Source organism: Hibiscus syriacus, unplaced genomic scaffold (genome assembly GCF_006381635.1).
Source record: "Hibiscus syriacus cultivar Baekdansim isolate YM2019G1 unplaced genomic scaffold, ASM638163v2 tig00110934_pilon, whole genome shotgun sequence".
NCBI classification, from domain to species: Eukaryota; Viridiplantae; Streptophyta; class Magnoliopsida; order Malvales; family Malvaceae; genus Hibiscus; species Hibiscus syriacus.
Window position 1 is genome coordinate 9,120 of NW_024062920.1, and position 18,301 is coordinate 27,420.

At 36.1% G+C, this 18,301-nt stretch overlaps 1 protein-coding gene and 2 pseudogenes across 1 annotated transcript; 1 reads left to right on the forward strand and 2 right to left on the reverse strand.

Moving 5' to 3' along the window:
- Positions 1-627: 627 nt before the first annotated feature.
- LOC120147271 lies at positions 628-9,026 on the reverse strand (annotated as a pseudogene).
- Positions 7,664-9,083, reverse strand: LOC120147273 (external alternative NAD(P)H-ubiquinone oxidoreductase B2, mitochondrial-like). Its single transcript, XM_039160689.1, has 5 exons — positions 8,930-9,083; positions 8,553-8,803; positions 8,172-8,391; positions 7,929-8,033; positions 7,664-7,827 (listed from the first exon to the last, which is right to left on the reverse strand). Exons 1-5 carry the CDS (start codon positions 8,951-8,953, stop codon positions 7,666-7,668), a joined length of 762 nt encoding a protein of 253 aa, XP_039016620.1. The 5' UTR covers positions 8,954-9,083; the 3' UTR covers positions 7,664-7,665.
- Positions 9,084-13,077: 3,994 nt separating this feature from the next.
- Positions 13,078-17,585, forward strand: LOC120147263 (annotated as a pseudogene).
- The last annotated feature ends 716 nt before the right edge of the window (positions 17,586-18,301 follow it).

Here is an 18,301-nt window from a genome sequence, read left to right on the forward strand (position 1 = left end):
TAATAACATCGGGATTAATTTTGGCATTATGCCAAGATTTATATAGAAAGTAAAAGAAATCCAACAACAAAACTAAACAAAGGGAAATCTAGGTTTTATGAAAATGGTGTGTAGTTGACTCTATGTAAATCTTCCTAGAGTTATAATATTGCTACTGTTATTTAGTTCCACTTGCAGGCAGGACCACAATGGCATTTGTCATTGGATCTTGGTAAATACCATTTCTCTTGAGTCATTCAAGAGGTTCTCAAAAGCAATTGATATTAGAATCAGCTAGCTGCGTGGAACACATTTGGGCTGAAAATTTCCATGTCTGGTTTCATGACTCCAACCCAGCCTGTCAGAAAATCAAGTTGGCTAACTAATCGCCATTATATTTGTGTACCCTAACAATATAGTTCGGTCCCAACATTGGGGGGGTATGAAACCATAGTTTGACAATCTAATTTAAAAAACGTAAATTGTCTTAGTGTTGGCAAAATGACAAGCAAACAGAGATAGAACCTTCATCTATCACTATCCCTTTTGTCCCACATTGACAGGATACAAAAAGCTTGATTGCCACTGTTCACATGTCCTTCTGGTTTTTCCATAACTTTCCCACATGCAAGAAAACTGCACTTTTCTTTCTGATGGTTAATTGTAATAACAGTACTTATGTAAAATATACAGTGGAGAAAACAAAAATTACACTCAAGAATGCCAGAAACGGCTCAAAAAGCTATGGAATCTATTGCTGGACAACTTCCTGACAAGTCTTTTGGCGTCAGAGACTTGTTCTTCTGCAAGTTTTTCTATGTTCTTTAGATAGCCAGAGCTGGCGATTTTCCTTCTTCCACTGTTGCAACTTGTCAACGACATTAATATGGAGAGTAAGAGCTGCTTGTTGCCCGAAATTCCCTCGTCTTCGTCGAGCAATTGAAGAAGGTACTGGATGTTTCTGTCGTCTTGAACGAATCTCTTTCGGTTTCTCGGGACCGAGACTAAGCTCGAGAGTGTTTCGATTGCCATTTCGCGCATATCGTACGACTTGGCATTGAGCAATCTGGCGAGCTCTGGCATGAAACCGGCGTCCCCTATTGTCTTTTTAGCATCGTCCGATGTGCCACAAAGCCTAAACGTTAACTTGAGTGCCAATTCTTGAAGTGAAACCTCACCGTTGCGTAGGAAGAAAAGTAAATGGTCTGTGAACATGTAGTTCATCAGCATGTTTATGTGATTCTGTGATGAAAAACAGAGATTCTCGATTGTTCTTAATGCTACTTCCCTTGTTTTCGAGGAGGTTGCTGATTTCGGATCCGAAATACGCACCAACGCTCGGATTCCTCCTGCTTTCACAACGGTTTCGTGAACCAATTCGTCCCCGGAAGATATATGTTGAAGGAACTCGACTGAATTTATCTGCACGATTTCGTCTTTCGATCTAGTTAGCTTGATGAATGTCGTAATAGCACCTTCTTCGACCATAAACCTCTTGATCTCTTCGACACCGACAAGATTCCTCAACACCCCACAAGCGAGACCGATCAGTTCCCCTCCGAATTCACTGCTCGAACATATCTTCAACAGTGCTGTCACCCCACCGTGAGCCGAAACAGACCAAGCATTGTCTGAATTTACAGTCAATGTCTGAAGACACTTAACAGCTCCTTCTCTGCTCAAACGACTTCCGGTTTCCAAAACACGATTCAACGGCCCGACAATCCCGCATTCAACAAGAACCCTTTTGTACAAATCGAAACCGGACATCAAAGACACAATCTTCGAAGCCTCTTCTTGAATCTCCATCTCCGGTGAATCGAGGAAATCGACTAAAACTTTCACAATGTCACCAACTTCAAGTGCTACGAGTTTAACATACCTTTCGTCTTCATCCATAACTTGATAAAACTAACCAACGCTTGCCTTTTCATTTCTGTATCACCAATCTTCATCCTCGTCAACAAATCTCTCACGTAAAACCTCATGTCGTCTTTGCAAGCACCGAGACCGGGCCTGGAAACAACAATGGCGGAACCGTGAGTTAAAACTCCGGCAGTCCAAATCCCGGAAATGTTCTTAACATGGAGACCGACTTTCGCAGCCATAACATCGAGGTCGCTTTGCATCAAGAGCTTCCCACTGTAAGAAAGATCCACGCATCTTCTTGCAAGATCACAACACTCGTTTACAGTAACCAAAATGGAAGGAACCAAATCGGAAAAGGCTGCAGTGTTTTCACTTGAATCATTACAGCTCTCGACAGCCATTAACCCAGAACTCAACTCTTCAAGCTTCTTTCGAATAAGTTGCCATTTAACATTGAAAACTTTGATGGAATGAGAAAGGGAAATCAAAGAAGATATAACCTCAACAGCCTGCTTCACACTAGATTTCATCTTTTTTTTTCTTCAATTTGAATGCTTCCTTTGAAGAAATGAGTCAAACCAACCAACTAAAAAGGTAATCTATATCAGAAAAAGAGAGAAAGAGAGGCAATGAATGCAGATGATTTAATGGTGTACATTTAGATTAGAGTGGTGACCTTTTGGGGTAATGTAACAATGACAAGTCAATAGGAAGAAGATAAGGGTATAAATGTTGTACGCCATTACAAATTTACAACAATGGTTAGAAGGGTAGCTAAAAACACTCAAGTGCGATAATGCAACTGAGAAAGGAAGATTAAAAGTACTGAGGGTGTTTGATCATAGGGATTTCATCAATTTTATGATGATTTTATCTGTACTACTATGTATAGATATGAATGTGTTTTACAATGGGTTGCTCTGGGACACCTATCTACAATTAAATTCTTCTTTTAAAATCTGATCAGATTCGATCAACTTTCTGCTACTTTTTTCCACCGGTTGATATGGTTGGACAATTTTAATAGTATTGGAATTTGTACAAGGTAAGAAGATGAACTTTTAATTGTATGAGCTGATGTATTAATAGATAATGGATGGTCCCAAGAATTGAGACTTTTATTGTACAAGGTAAGAAGATGAACGTTTAATTGTATGGGCTGATGTATTAATAGATAATGGATGGTCCCAAGAATTGAGACTTTTAGATTTACTTTACCATTAATTTTTGGCCGTTGATGGTACGGGTATCACAACTAGCTTCGTGGCATTGATCTCATACATGCATCATATGGTGCACTCAATGCTAATCAATTTTCCTTAATTTTATGGGATTTAAAGGTATAGTCGAAATTGAATTATAATTTTATAATTTTTAAGATTAAATTATAATCTTATTATTGTAGGAGTTAAAATATTTTTATATTGCATTAACTTAAATTTAATAATTTTAGAAGAACTTGTACTCTATTTTACTTTTGTAAGGAGACCAAAGTCTACAATATTTAGAACATCTCACCAACTTCATTCTTGTAAAGCAAGAAAATGAAAATTTATACTCTATTTATGACATTAACATATTTTATACTTGTTCATATTTGGTTAGTCATAGTAGTCTTAGATTCTGAATAAATCTCTAATCATAGATAAACAATTCGACCATAAAAGAATATAACTTTGATAAAAATAAATATATTCGTGTCATGCTTCAAAATTGAACTTAATTTGATTTAATTTCAAAGTGTTTTTCGTTTTTTTTTCAATCTCACTTTGCTTATTTCTTTTTGGAATTGAAAATGAAATCACAAGGCTTTACTTATTTAACAAGTAAATGAATATAGTATTTAAGAATCACTTAGAAAAATTACCGATTAGAATAAAAAAAAGACAAAGTTGGTGGTGGGATTTTAATACTTTGAGAAACAACAAAACAAAGCCTTTATGGACCACTAAGTTATGAGGATTCCCTTCCCATTTGATGCAAAAGAAAGAAAGTAGCTTGCTTTCAAGAGGTTCTAAAGTCCAACTCGGTTTGAGAAATTGTAAAATTATATTTATATTTAAATCAGAATATTTTTATTTAATAGTTTATTTTAATCAAATAAATATTCATATTTCAACATGCCTAATTTAAATTCAGATGATCTGAATTATTTATCAAATACTTGAGCAAATCTAATTTCTATTTTTCAACCCATGAAGCCCTAATCTCTTTGTTAGATTCATTGAGTCAGGGATAGATCGAGAAGTGTTTATGTATTTTCTTTATATTTTCTATAATGATTTAATTTCACAACTCGAAAATTTTATAATTTTATGATAATTATGAATATCGGATAATTTCTTAAATTCATACTCCAAACATAAATTTTGCACATGTACTTATTTTAAACAATCTCAGCAGCCACCTTGTCAACAGGAAGTTGACATGAAGCAATATCATTTATCATATTGGCAATAAAGCTATCATTCATTTTCTGAACTTTTTTTTTCCTTAAAGAAAAAAAAAGGCAAAAGATGTGTTCTTTGTCAAAGTAAAATATGGTATATGTGCTTACAAAATAATGAGATAAAAGCATTATATGATTAATATCCCACATCGACTTTCTCCTAATTCTACACTGAGTTCTTACCGTCTTTGAGCAGTCATGATAAAGACTACTGCTACTACTACAGGTGGAGCCAAGGGTGGCAAAGCTAATGGGTTTTTGGCACTCTATTGTAGCTATCTGTGAACATATGAACAGGAGACCATGAATTGCGACAGATCGATGCAAATAGAAACCTCAAAACATGTGATTAAACCCTGAAATCATGGGGATTTAATGCCCTTTTCAACTATCCCAATTTATGCTTACTTTCCTTGCCATCGGTTCTTCTGGCATGTAAAACACGAGTGCTTTTCAGTTGAAAGCTTTCGCCTCTTTAGATTTTAAACATTATATTTTACGAAATGAAATATAAACATTTAAATACGTATGATTTTGCACAAACCAAGCGGTTTCAGTGGTTAAAGGGGTGATTGTTATCCATAATGGTCCCGAGTTGGAGCATACCATCTACAGGGATGTTTGAGTGTTTATTGTTAAATGGTTAAAAGTTTTTTGAATATATATTATCTTGTAATCACCCAGATTAATAAAAGAAAATTTGGTTTCATAATTTTTTGTATGTTACATCAATAATAATTAGGGATACTTAAGTTATTAAAACCCGACATGTTATAATGAAAATTTTACGTTCGAATTCAAATTAAATTTTGTAAATGATAAAATTATATTGAATTCAGGTTTATGAGGAAAGACTCTCTCTAATTTGATCCGGTTTGAAATAATATTATAATTCTCCTATACATTAATTATTACAATACCCCGTATATATATATATATATATATAATATTCCGTTATCTCTCTATTTTCTTTTAATAAAAACAATAAGAAAAATTGTATCAGACGGGTTTTAACCTATAAACATATCATACTCAAGGCAAATGGAACACCCTCAACTTAGGAGCCGTTTGTTTACTGTTGAATGGAACGATTCAGCGCCGAATGTTGAACCGTTCAACGTTGAATGCTGAACCGTTCAACATTCAGCGTGTTTGATTCTCACCTCTGAATGAAACTATGTTGAATAAAACAACAAAACATTGCTGAATGATTCAGCATTAAAGTACATTCTGAATCATTAAGCATCCGATATTTTACCATAATACATATTTTTTCACATGTTGTCTTATTAAACAATCATATCTATAATATAATAAATCAATATGAAGGTAAAAATGAAAATATTCATAATTCAGATTGTACATTCAGAACCATTATCAAACAACATGTCACATTCAGAGCCAATTCATACAGAGCCATTGAATCATTCAGGCCATTGAATCATTCAGTGCTTAATCATTTTATTTTATCAAACAACCTCTTAGGTTAGGGTCTAGTAAGAAGTAAGACTATATTGTCGACTTATATAGTGAGTAAATAATACAAATTAGATTAGAATGATCATCTCATGACCTACATAAACCTCTGCAAAACATAATCTAAATTAATCGACTAATAAATTGAATATAAGTAATTAATTAAAAAATGTTATTTGTACACTTAGGATATAGATAACACATATTTAAAGTTACACTTACGTAGTTGTTGATTGGTTTTAGATTAATAGAAATCAAACTCATCCAAAAAATAAATAAATAAACTTCATCTTCCGTTGAACCAAAAAATAAAACCATCTTCCTCTGTTTTGCAATTAATGAATTAATTGTTTTAACAAATTCACGTTATATTTTAAACCCTTAAAAACTGTAATTTCTTCGAGTGTAAATTATATAAATAAATAATCACTGAATTTTTAAGGCATTGTATTTTGATCATCAAGTTTTAAAACTTGTAATATAAACACTGAACATTTAATTCGTTTCACTACAATTACTAACATCAACTATCGTTAAGAAAGTCTAGCATTTCAAGTTAGTCATCTTATCTAACCAAAAATCCTATAATCTTACTTCAAATTAGTAATTGTCAGCCTCCTTTTGCCTACGTGGTCGACGTTCGACGTTTTTTTAATCGTTGTTGTCACTAAACACGACCCCCCCCCCCTATACTCAAGAACTTCATCACTTTCCCATTGAATCATTCATCACCAAGAACTTCATCACTTTCCCATCTTATTGTCTGTTTTCATACCAACTCAAAACCGGAAGAAAACCCATTTCCAAAAAAATAATTCAACTAAACTGAATTTTTTTAATCTTTATGATCTATCAAGTCTTTGTTTAGACAGCATAAAGTTTTCTGATAACAGAATTTTTGTTTCGGGACAAAAAATAAATAAAATTTATTTGCAAAACCGCCTAAGCTCTGTTGCAAGGCAGCAATTATTGACAAATGAATGAATTGCTAAAAAGGGGAAGGAAAAAACTTCTTTTTTTCCTACAGCAATCCATCAAAACTGTAGACCTTGTCATGTTTAATATAAGCTGCTTTGAAAGTGACACTCTTAAATGCCACTGGTATCCCTCCCGAAAATAAAACGCCTCAACCAGTCCGAGACCACCAATGCCCTTGGGCGCCAACTAACTTGTTTGCTGAGTTTAAAGTAAAAAAGAATACATTTTAGACTAACAAGTCTGATGTTGAACATGGAAAAGAAAGAATCTTGGAGTAGAAAACTAATTCGTACCTTGCGTAGACGGAATACCAGAGCCACTGTGAACTGTGTCCGATAGAGACCCAATCACCAGGAAGTTGTGCACCTGTTTGTTCCCCTCCCAAAGGAGCAAATTGTCCCAAGTGCCTGTACCTGTAACAACCATCACCAACGTTTATGGCAAGGGTTATTTTTTCCTTGGTTGATGTACTAAAGCATCACATTTGAGGTGTTATATTCATAGCTTTCCCCAAGCAAGTATAAGATGGAAAATGATGCTCTTTAAATAGATAATATTTGACTTGGACAACAACCATGTACAGAGGCGGGATATAAGTCGATAAGTACCTGAAGGGGTGGAACCGATGGAAACCTGTTCCCCTGAACCTAGGAGGACCTTCAGGATTCTTTTCACACTCTTCCATACGGTTGAAGCATTTAGCAAGATAGGCACCTTGCTGATTTGCAACCTGAAACATTTGTAGATGGCTAACGTGTTAGGCATTATTTTAGTCCGACTGCAAAATTAAGTAGAATAATTACTTGTGCTGTTGCAGGAAGATTCTTCATCTGAGAATCGACTTCAGACAGAGCTGCTTTAAATTCTTCGATATTGAGCTCCATGGATTCTTTAGCAGCATCCCCATTGGCTTCTTACACAAGATCAACAATGTTGCGCTTCTGCTTGTTCTTGAGATAAAGCTCCACTTGGGGGTATCTTTCACAAATATCAGTAAGGGTTTCTTGAAATTCCTTGACTGTAAGTGTTCCTGAGTTGTCCTTGTCTGCTTTTTTAAATATTTCTACTATATCTTCCTATACTTTATAGGAATTTAGAAGAGGAAGAAGAAAGAAAAATAAAATAACAGCCATAACCAAAAATCATCAAGGAATAGCAGAAGTTTACAAATGTGTACCATGACTTTCCGCTGATTAATAGTTGCACAGTCACCGAGTGCATATATGTTATCAAATCCCTCAACTCGCAGCCATTCATCAGTCGCTAGAGCACGCCTATTACCCTTTTACAACAGAATCAATAGTCGTACAGTGAGTATAATTAGAAGAAACAAAATTACTTGTGAGAGTGACGTCGAAAACACAGTTAGTGGAGGATGTAAAGACTTCAATGAGATAACTTAGTTACAAAAGTATATCACCTGACCAATTTGCTTCATAAACTCCTTTATGAGAGGGCGAGGCCCAATGCCAGTTGACCAGAGAACCATACCGTATGGAGTAGAAGTTGTTTTGCCATTACCTCTGGCTTTTGTAGAAATTTCATTTTCATTTATTCCTGTGACCATTGACCCCAATTTCACATCAATGCCATCTCTTCCAAATTTATTTTCTGCAAAATTTGTGATTCTTTTGTCAAACCTGAAAACAAGAATGCATTAGAAGCATTAGAAAACTTCAGATTGTGAAATAAATACCTTGAATGTAAAGAATTCGAAATGTTTTCTTAAGTTATTTCATGTTAATATGCGCAAAAGTAAATCGATGTACTGGTATATTAATATTAGGCTTCGCATTCTTACATGTTCAAAATATGATCTGTAGCCTCAAGAAGTGTTATTTTCACCAAGTCTTTGACCTTTGGATATAGTTTGACAACATCCTCGTTGACAAAGTCATGAAGTTCTGCAGCAAATTCTACACCTGTAGGGCCACCACCAACAATCACAAAGTGAAGGATTTTCTTCCTTTCCTTTTCACTTAAACTTGGTAAGCTTGCCTTCTCAAAGGACTCAATAACATTCTTACGAATCTTCTGAGCATCTTCAATTTCCTGCACAGAGAATCACGTTGCTTAAAATGAAAGAAAAGAAAACAAACATATTGGTATATGAAATGGAAATGGCTCTTATCACCATAAACCCCAAAATTCTAAAGGCAGTATGGAAACAGACATCACCTTTAAGAAATGGCAATTTTCCATGACACCAGGAGTATTAAAGGTGTTAACCTGAGCTCCCACGGCTATAATAAGGTAGTCATAGTCTACTGCATTCTCTTCTCCCCCTTTGAATGGCTATCTGTAGTAGCGCGACAGTAAATTTTCTTATTTTGAGGATCTATTTTGACACATTCAGCTTCAGAGAAACTGATGTCAACATTTTCTGCTCAAACATGAAGCAGGAAAACCATAATCAGCATCCATCTAGAGCTGATTTTTCTGAATTCCACAATATATTTACATCTTCATAGTAAATCCACATTACCTTTATGATGATGTTGCGAATTGGTTCAGCAATGCTGCGGGCTTCTACTTTACCACATGTAACACTTGGTAGCAATGGAGTAAACACAGAAATTACGAGACACAACTTCCACCTCGTAAGTAGGGTTATTCAGATTCTTCAAGAAACTCATTCCTGCCCACCCAGTTCCTAGCAGCACCGCTTTCTTTTCTTGGGAACTACTTCAGATAAAGCATGACCTCCATCGGATGCAGTTGCATCAGCATGAGCAATGTGGCCCTGACTGCCATTGTATGTGTTTGCCTCAGCATAAGCTATAAGGCCCCCACCACTGCACAAAAGAAGTAATAGGCCAAGCTGAAGGAGAGTTTCAAAATTACAGTTTTCTTTTAATTTATCCAAAGAAGCAGCTGAGTTGCTACAGCAGACAATATATACGTTAAATTACTGTATCAGTATCAAAGATTAGCATAAGCTATGTGAAGCAAAAACAGCCACACATACAAAAGAAAAACATTAGTTATGTGCAACTGCAGCAAAACAGCAGGATAACAACCCAATATCCGTTTATGAAAACATATCAGAATTTGGCTCCCAATTTCCACAAAGACTTCGATTTAAAAAGTCGGGTGTGATCAGAGATGGACGCGAGGGGCGACTAAAAAACTAAAATTATCATATATTTAATTTTTTCTATTAAAAATCTATTTTCACCCACCATAGAATTTTATAAATTAGTCAATTCTTAAAATTTTAAAAGTTTATCCCCTAACATAAAATCTTGCGTCTATCTCTAGGTGTGATATCTTTTATGCATTAGCCTCATTCTTATTACTACTTTTAGCCTCCCCGTTAATGCTTCTGGTGATGCAAGAAGCCTGTTCAAGCATCTATTATTTTGTTCCCACCATATTAGGTAAAAAGGTAGTATTAAACGAATAAAAGAAAATACAGAAGAAAGTGTATTAAATCACTGTCACTATTAAACTATTATCATCACTGTCAGTCTATAATAACTGCTGGTACATGTAGATAATGGGTGTTTTGGTGAAGAGAACTAGCTGTTTCTTCTAGTTTTTCTCATTCAATAATCAGCCTTTTAAAAGGCTGGTTACAAGGAGTTAGACTAGGATTAAACTCAGTAAAGTTAAGACTTTATCTACATTATCTATATCAACAATTTAGATAAGAGTTGGGATATAACGTAACTACTAATGTTTAATCTGTACAATACATACTTTACCCTACACGTCTACAATCTACATTCCCCTCAAGCTGGAGAGTATATTGTAGAGTCTCAGTTTGAATGTTAACTCATCAAAGGTGGTGCTTGGAAGCAGGGTTTTAAATCACGGTCCGAAAACGTGATATCGCCTGTGAAATAGTGATTTTGCCGCGTCCGAGTTACATGCAATAGCGCCCGTGACAGCCACAATCACGGTAAACTCGAAATGACCGAAAACGCGATCGAGATCGCGATTTGAAACCCTGCTTGGAAGTGCCTTGGTGAGAACATCAACTAGTAATTTTTTAGTGCGAGCAAAAACTCATTATAACTGCACCACTGTAACTTTCTCGAAAATGAAATGCCTTTCTATCTCTACGTGGTTAGTCCTATCACGAGGAACAAAATTATTTACAATGCTGATGGCAGATTGGTTCACTTTGCAAATCAAAGTGATCACTTTAATTAAGCTTTAACTCTGTAAGCAACCTTTGTAATCATAAACCTTTGCAACTCCCATGGGCTAGTGCTCGGGACTTTGCTTCAGCACTGTTTCTAGACACCATCAACTGTTTTTTGCTTCGCCAAGTGACCAAATTGCCCCAAACAAAAGAGCAGTAGCCGTTGGTAGGCTTCCTCTCTGTTAACTCACCAACCCAGCTTTTCTTGAAAATGAGGCCATGTCCAAGTGTCATCTTGAGATACTTCAAGATTTTGTTCATTACTTCAAGGTGTTCTTCTCTAAAATCATTCATGTATAGACTTACCACACTTAAATTAGAATAAGGGTTGGATGATGATCTAAGGGCCAAAGCAGATCAAGACAAGGTGAAGTCACAACTTTTGAGCTGCCCAATGGGAGATGGGATATTTTCAGTGGCAAATCATCTTTTAGGGTGGGAACAAATATGTTAACAACATAAATTTTTTAGATAGGGCAGGTACAAATAAAATTTCATGGTGGGCATATTAATAAAATAAGTAACTAATTGAATAAAATTTAGATTTAAGGGCGAGCACGTGCCCACCCTCGACAAGTTGTAGCTCCGCCACTGGATATTTCAAAGAGAGCGGCTGCTAAGAGTGTTCAACTTGAGCAGGTGTAGTTGTTCAATTTGACTCATGGCGGCAGTGATTTAGAATGTGAGAAAGTTGTTCAGGCTGAGTTGATTGAGTTGGAGGCTGCTTAGATTTCTTTTTATAAGCAAAATGCTAAAGTTCATTGGGTGCAGGAAGGGGATTTAAGTACTAGATTTTTTCATTCTATTGTTGATAGAAATAGGGAAAATAATACAATTAGATTGCTTCATGATTGTGATGGTAATCGGTTGGAGACTTTTGAAGTCATGTCTAATGAAATGATCCAGTTTTTCACCAATTTTATTGGAAGGTCTGATCCTCAAGTTTAGGACTGCTCTGTGGATGTTCTTGGAGATTTGTTGAATGGGGTCTTACATGAGTCTGTTGGCCCTGAGTTGGAGAAAGAGGTGACTGATTTGAGATAAGGGAGGCATTATTTAGGCAAGGGGATGATAAAGTCCAGGTCTTGATGGGTTTACTACTGGGTTCTTCAAAGCTGCGTGGGATGTTGTTAGGGGTGATTTATTATAGATGTGAGGTTTTTCTTTCAAAACTCTTATTTGTTGCCCGCATTTAATGCCACAACCATTGTCCTTATTCCTAAAGTCCCTAATGCTTCTACAACAAAAGATTTTCGGCCTATTTATAAAACGATCACTAGTATTCTTGTTAGCATGCTTGCTGTTTATTTTCCTAATTTGATTTATCCAAGCCAATCTGCTTTTATCAAAGGTAGGAGTATTGTTGACAACATTTTAATGGCACAGGAATTGGTTAAAGGTTATTCTCGTAAGACTCTCTCCCTGAGGTGAGCCATCGAGATAGATCTTTAAAAAAGGCATTTGATTCTGTTAGCTGGAATTTTTTGTTGAAGGTTCTTGAAGCTGTGGGTGTGCCTCCTAGCCTTCAAGGCTGGATTGAAACTTGTATCACCAACTCTAGATTTTCAGATTCCTTCAATGGTAGCTTGGTGGGTTTTTTAGAGGTGAGAGAGGGGTTAGACAAGGTGATCTTCTATCGCCCTATCTCTTTGTTCTGGCCATGAATGTGCTCTCTGCTCTTCTGGATAAGGCTGTCAAGGAGGGAATTTTTAGATTCCACTCTAAGTGTAGGAAGGCGAGTTTTACACATCTAAGCTTTGTAGATGACTTATTAATTTTCTGCCATGGCTCCATAGATTCTGTTCTAGGGGTTCTTAGTGTCTTAGTGCTATTTTATGATATTTCTAGCCTAAAGCTCAATGCTGCCAACACAGAGTTGTTTGTTTGTGGCTTGACTGATGATCAGATTAGCTCCATCCAGGCTGCTACTGGGTTTAAGCTGGGGCATTTTCCAATTCAGTATTTGGGTGTTCCTTAGTTACAAGGAAACTGAATGACAAGGATTGTTCGACTTTGGTTGACAAGATTAAAAGTAAATTGGGGCAGTGGGCTAGTAAGAATCTCAGCTATGGAGGTCGGTTGCAGTTGATCAAAGCTGTTCTTTGTAGCATGGTGAATCATTGGAGCATGCAACGTATTGCCTAAGGCTGTGGTTTGGAAGATTGAACAATTGTTCATGAGGTTTTTCTGGCGCGGTATTGATTGTTCTGCTAGAAAGGCTCGTGTCAGTTGTACCCAAATATGTTCTATCAAGTCCGAAGGTGGCTTGGGGTTGAAGAGTCTTCTTGGCTGGAATAAAGCATGTTGTTTGTTGATAATTAAAAAGATTTTGGAGGGAGATGACTCTCTTTGTATGGTTTGGATTGGGGCTTATGTTTTAAAGGGGATTGATTTCAATGTTTATAATATACAAGGACCAAGTTCCGTAATTAAAATAGAGGGATTAGTTTCTCCATTTCTCCCCCTTCGACAAAAATCAAATCAAATATTACTGTTCAATAGAATTTTAACTTTTTTAATTGTAATTGCAAATCTTATTATAATCATGGATATTACCTTTTTTTTTGATAAAACTAACTGATTCTTTCAACAACAACAACAACAAAAAACTTAACAGGCTTTACGTATTTCTTTTGTATGTTCATCATAAACATGGCTGAAAGCCTGAAACCCATTGTTTTCCTTTGCTCACCAGATTCATCCTATGTTGCTCTCAAACAACAATGAAAACAATAAACATATAACAGCAACAACGTGGGAGACGAGACAAACAATGAAACAACAGTGACGTCTTCGCTTGGATTTGGCGTTTTTTGTCACCACTGCACTAGCAGCCATAGCCACCTGGATCTTATAAAATGGGTAAATTATATGATTGATCCCTTATGCTTTTAGTCCATCTGATTTTGATTGAAAAATAGGACTCTGCATAATTCAACTCTATTTAAAAAAATAAAATCAAATTTGAGTTATAAAATAAAACTCATCTACTCTATCTTTTTTTTACTCGACTTGACTCAACCAAATTCGAAACTTTAAAAAATAATAACTCTTTTACTACTGAAGTCTTTAATTCATAATGTGTAATTATATTGAATTCTCTTAAATTCTTCAACTTGTTCTTTATGAAGAAACGTTTAACTTATTTAAATTTTCATGAAGAAACTTTTAACGTGTAATTATATATAATATTTATTCATTTTTTAAAATAATTTAAGGTGATTATAGAAATTTTATTAATGCACACACCTTGCAAACGTAACTGTTCGATAAGGTGAACAAAAATTCCCTTTTAATATTGAGACAATTAGAAAAGCACACTAAACAAACCAAAAAAAATCATCGAATGCTCCGAAACTATGTCGTATAGAGCCGATGAATAAGGGAAAGATTCATTCCCGTATATTCCTGCACTTATCTTTCTCATTGTCAGCTCACATAATATGATACCGCAGCTTTCTTCTTTATAAATGTATATTATTTCTGTATCTCTATATCGTCAAAATATGTTATGCTTATTTTGCTCAACAAACTTCCTTGCGCCTCAAGTTGGCTGCTTTGGGCTTTGAGCATAGAGCTTGATCTATGCTTCATTTTAGTATTTTTATTTTCTTTTAGCTCACAGCATCACCAATCATGAAAGAAACTTTCTTGGGTTTTTTATTCTTAGTGTGAAAAGCAACGCCGTTAACATTTCTCTTAAAACCCTTTCCAAGAATCTTGGGTGCAATCGCCACGTCAACAACAGAAAGCTCAAATATTTCCAAAGTATTCTTTTTCTTGTTTTCAGTTAAGCAGATCTTTGTGCTTAAAGGCTCTTCATTTATTACAATTCCTTCTACCGCTTCACCGTATATGTGTATGTTATGTGTTTGATATTATTTTTCTGTTTGGGGGGGGGGGGTTACAAATGTGCATTCACTTTGCCAAAGTTTGTCAAACTTGATATTGTAGCGAAACTCTTTGTTTTATAGGAATCTTTTGTCCTTAAGCTTTGTACGTATATATATACGAGGCAATGGTTATTTGTTTGTGATTTCATAGGTTAAACATTTCATTGTGCTTCTTCATTTTTATTAATAGAAGGGTATTTATCATTTTCAAATATTGATTAAGCCCCCTCTGTAGTCTTCCCATGTTGATCCCAGTAACCAAACGAAGATTCTTGAAAGAGATGTCCACTTTTCTTACCACTTTGTCGTTTATACTTTGTAAATTCTGCTATTCCCCCCATTTTTGATCTTATTTGTACAAATTGTCGTTGCTTCTAATGTTACATTTGTTGCAAATTCAGAACTCTCTTGGCAATGATCGATTAAGTTTTCTTCATATGTAGTGTTTTGTGATGGGTTTTAGCTGGTATTGTCACTCCCTTAAGCAAATGTTTTTCACATGTAATGACTTGAAACTATCTTTGGTTAATGTGGCCAGTCAGTTTGTTTTAACCTTGTTGTATCATGTGTTTGACCTTTGTGAGACTCTTTATGACCCATAATCTCGTGGTACTGGTATCCTGGCATCGATCTATCATTATCACTAGTCAATGACAATTAGTATGGGAATTCCATGGTTAAAACTTGAAAGATTCGAATGGTACAAATTGAAGACACTAGCATATGATAGCATTCCCTACATGACGTTAGATTTCGAGTTAGGTCTTTGATATCCCTTTAGGCTATGTTGTACCAAATCTCTTTTTCTCATGTCGGGTATGATCTTTCAAAATCCTTCTACTGTAGAAAAAACTTAAGCAAAATTGAATATTGATACTCACATGGCCTTTGGAATTGCATAGCCTCAAATCAGGCCTTTCGCGATATTGGAATTTCGTAGCTTATCTTCTTCTTTTTTTCCTTTTTACCCCCTGAGCAGATATAAGGGTCTTGGTAGAATTTGACAAAAGCAAGTTCTTCTTGGCACTTGCACGGGTTGCCAGGAGTGGCTTGAGAAGATCCGGAGGTACCATCGGCCATTACACGAGAGAGAGAAATACCTTCTCTGAAAGAGTATCCGACCACAACAGTTTCTTTCCTTCCCTTAAAAAAAGCAATGTGGACAGCAACTTGACTACATTACATGAGTTTTTGGAGCAGGGAAATTAGGATAACCCCACATTATCAGTTCCCTTTAGCCCAGGACAAGAGGCAACCAAGCCAAGTGAAAAGCCTAGAGTGGTTGTCCTTGGTACCAGATGAGCAGCATGCCGATTCCTCAAGGGGATTTACACCAGAATCTATGATGTTATTTGCATATCACCTCGAAACCACATGGTCTTCACCCTTTTCCTTGATAGAGTCTGCATTCAAGCTCCAACTCATACTTCTATCTTGTTTCTTGCATAGGCCTTGATACTAACAATCATGAAGTGAGTTAATATATACCAGATTCATTGGCAACTTGCTTGTCATGCGTTATTAAACCTTTAAGCACATACCTTGACAGGCATATTGCATTATTGTGAGGCAACGAGCAATGGTGGACTACCTCACGATCCTTATTGATTTAAATTTGCATATGACAAACTTGTAATTGCCGCTGGAGCCAAGCCATTAACTTTCAGTATCAAGGGTGTGAAAGTAAATGCTTATTTCCTTCGTGAAGTGAAACAAGCCCAAGAAATAAGGAACAAGCCCAAGAAATAAGGAATAAACTTCTTTTGAACTTAATGCTCACTGAAAAATCCAGGTGAGTGATTTGTTTCAGGCCATAGATTTTTCTATCTGGTGTCTCCTTTGAATCCTTGGTCTGTGCTTGTTATATAGAATCATGCCAAGAACCTCCCATAACGAGGACTCTCTGTCTCGGTTCCAACTACCATAATTAGTGGTTTTTATAGACGAATACATTCCCTTAGGGTTCAGTTTGTTGTTGCAGGCATATCCAAAGAAGAAAAGAAACGCCTATTGCACTGTGTTATCTTTGGGGGTGGCCCAACAGGAGTCGAGTTCAGTGGTGAGTTGAACGATTTCATAATGAAAGATGTCCACGAGAGGTACAGTCTTGTAAAAGATTACATCAAGGTCACACTTATAGAAGTATTCAGGACCAACAAAGCAATCCCTCTGTCATATTTCTATAAGAAACATATGTATATATGGATGCTGATATTGCCAATATCTATACCTTAATCAGGCAAATGAGATTTTGTCATCCTTTGATGTTGGACTACGTCAGTATGAAACAAATCACTTGAAGAAGGTACTTTGAATCCCTTTCTTCATGTAATTCGTGACAGATTGAAATTAAACACCGGAATATGTTTCCCTCCTTGGATCGGATTTAACTAACTTCTAAGGGCTATTCAGGATTGGTGTTGATCAATGGTTGCATGTACCTTCAGTGGAAGATGTATTTGCACTCAGCAATTGCGCCGGTTTCCTTGAACAGACAGGGAAGCCTGTCCTTCCAGCTCTAGCTCAGGTTGCAGAAAGACAAGGTAAATATCTGGTGGAGGTGTTCAAGAGGATTGGGAAACAGGATGGGGGCAAGGCATTTAGTGCCGAAGACATGTCTCCAGGAGATCCTTGTCTATAAACATCTTGGATCTTCGGCAATCCAAGGTAAAATCAACAAAACCCCCCATTTCAATGTTCAAACATAGACAAACCAGACGCATTCCTTGAAAGATTTTCAACAAACATAGATAAACCACGTTGGTCTCTGGCAGAGATGCCTCCAGGATAGGCTAAACATGAAAGAATCGTTGGTTTTGATTGGTGTTTAATGAGTTCAAGTCTTTTACACTATAAATCTTTATTTGATTCCAAATTTACTCTTTGATCTTGTATATTTTATTTCAACCTTGTCTATGAATTAATATGCAGTAAAAGATGGGGGGGGGGGAAAGCGAAAATTCATTTATTTAAAAGCTGTACAAAGCAGACATGAACATCAACAACAAAAACACAAAGCTCATATTTTTCTTACAAACTCGAGAATCAAAACTTGGGTTGTTTTTAGGAGAAAGAAGTAAGCAAAGACAAGTGACTAGTGGGTGCTCTGCGAGTAAAAATAGAAGCAAAGGAATGGGCAATTCCGACTAAAATAGCCACTTTTACTTTACCCCGCCTTGGAATCGGACGTCCGGCGGTCCTCGGTGAAGAGCTGCCGCCGTTGATCCTTTCTCTCCTTGCTCCAGCCATTTCTTCTGAGATCTAAGAGATGATATCTGTTGCGCAATTCGCAGGTGTTGTCCATTGCTTTATATAAAGAGAAGAATAAATGATTGCCCTTTGTTTCCTGCAAATATTACAGTCATGCCAGCTGTGATACTTTGACTGTGACTTAAGACTCTCTGTTGCATTCACACCACTAGTGCTTTTCTTTTCTCGGTCGGAGTGCATCTCCAATCACTATATTATATTTTTTTACTGGTAATATGTATCGACTATAATATATTA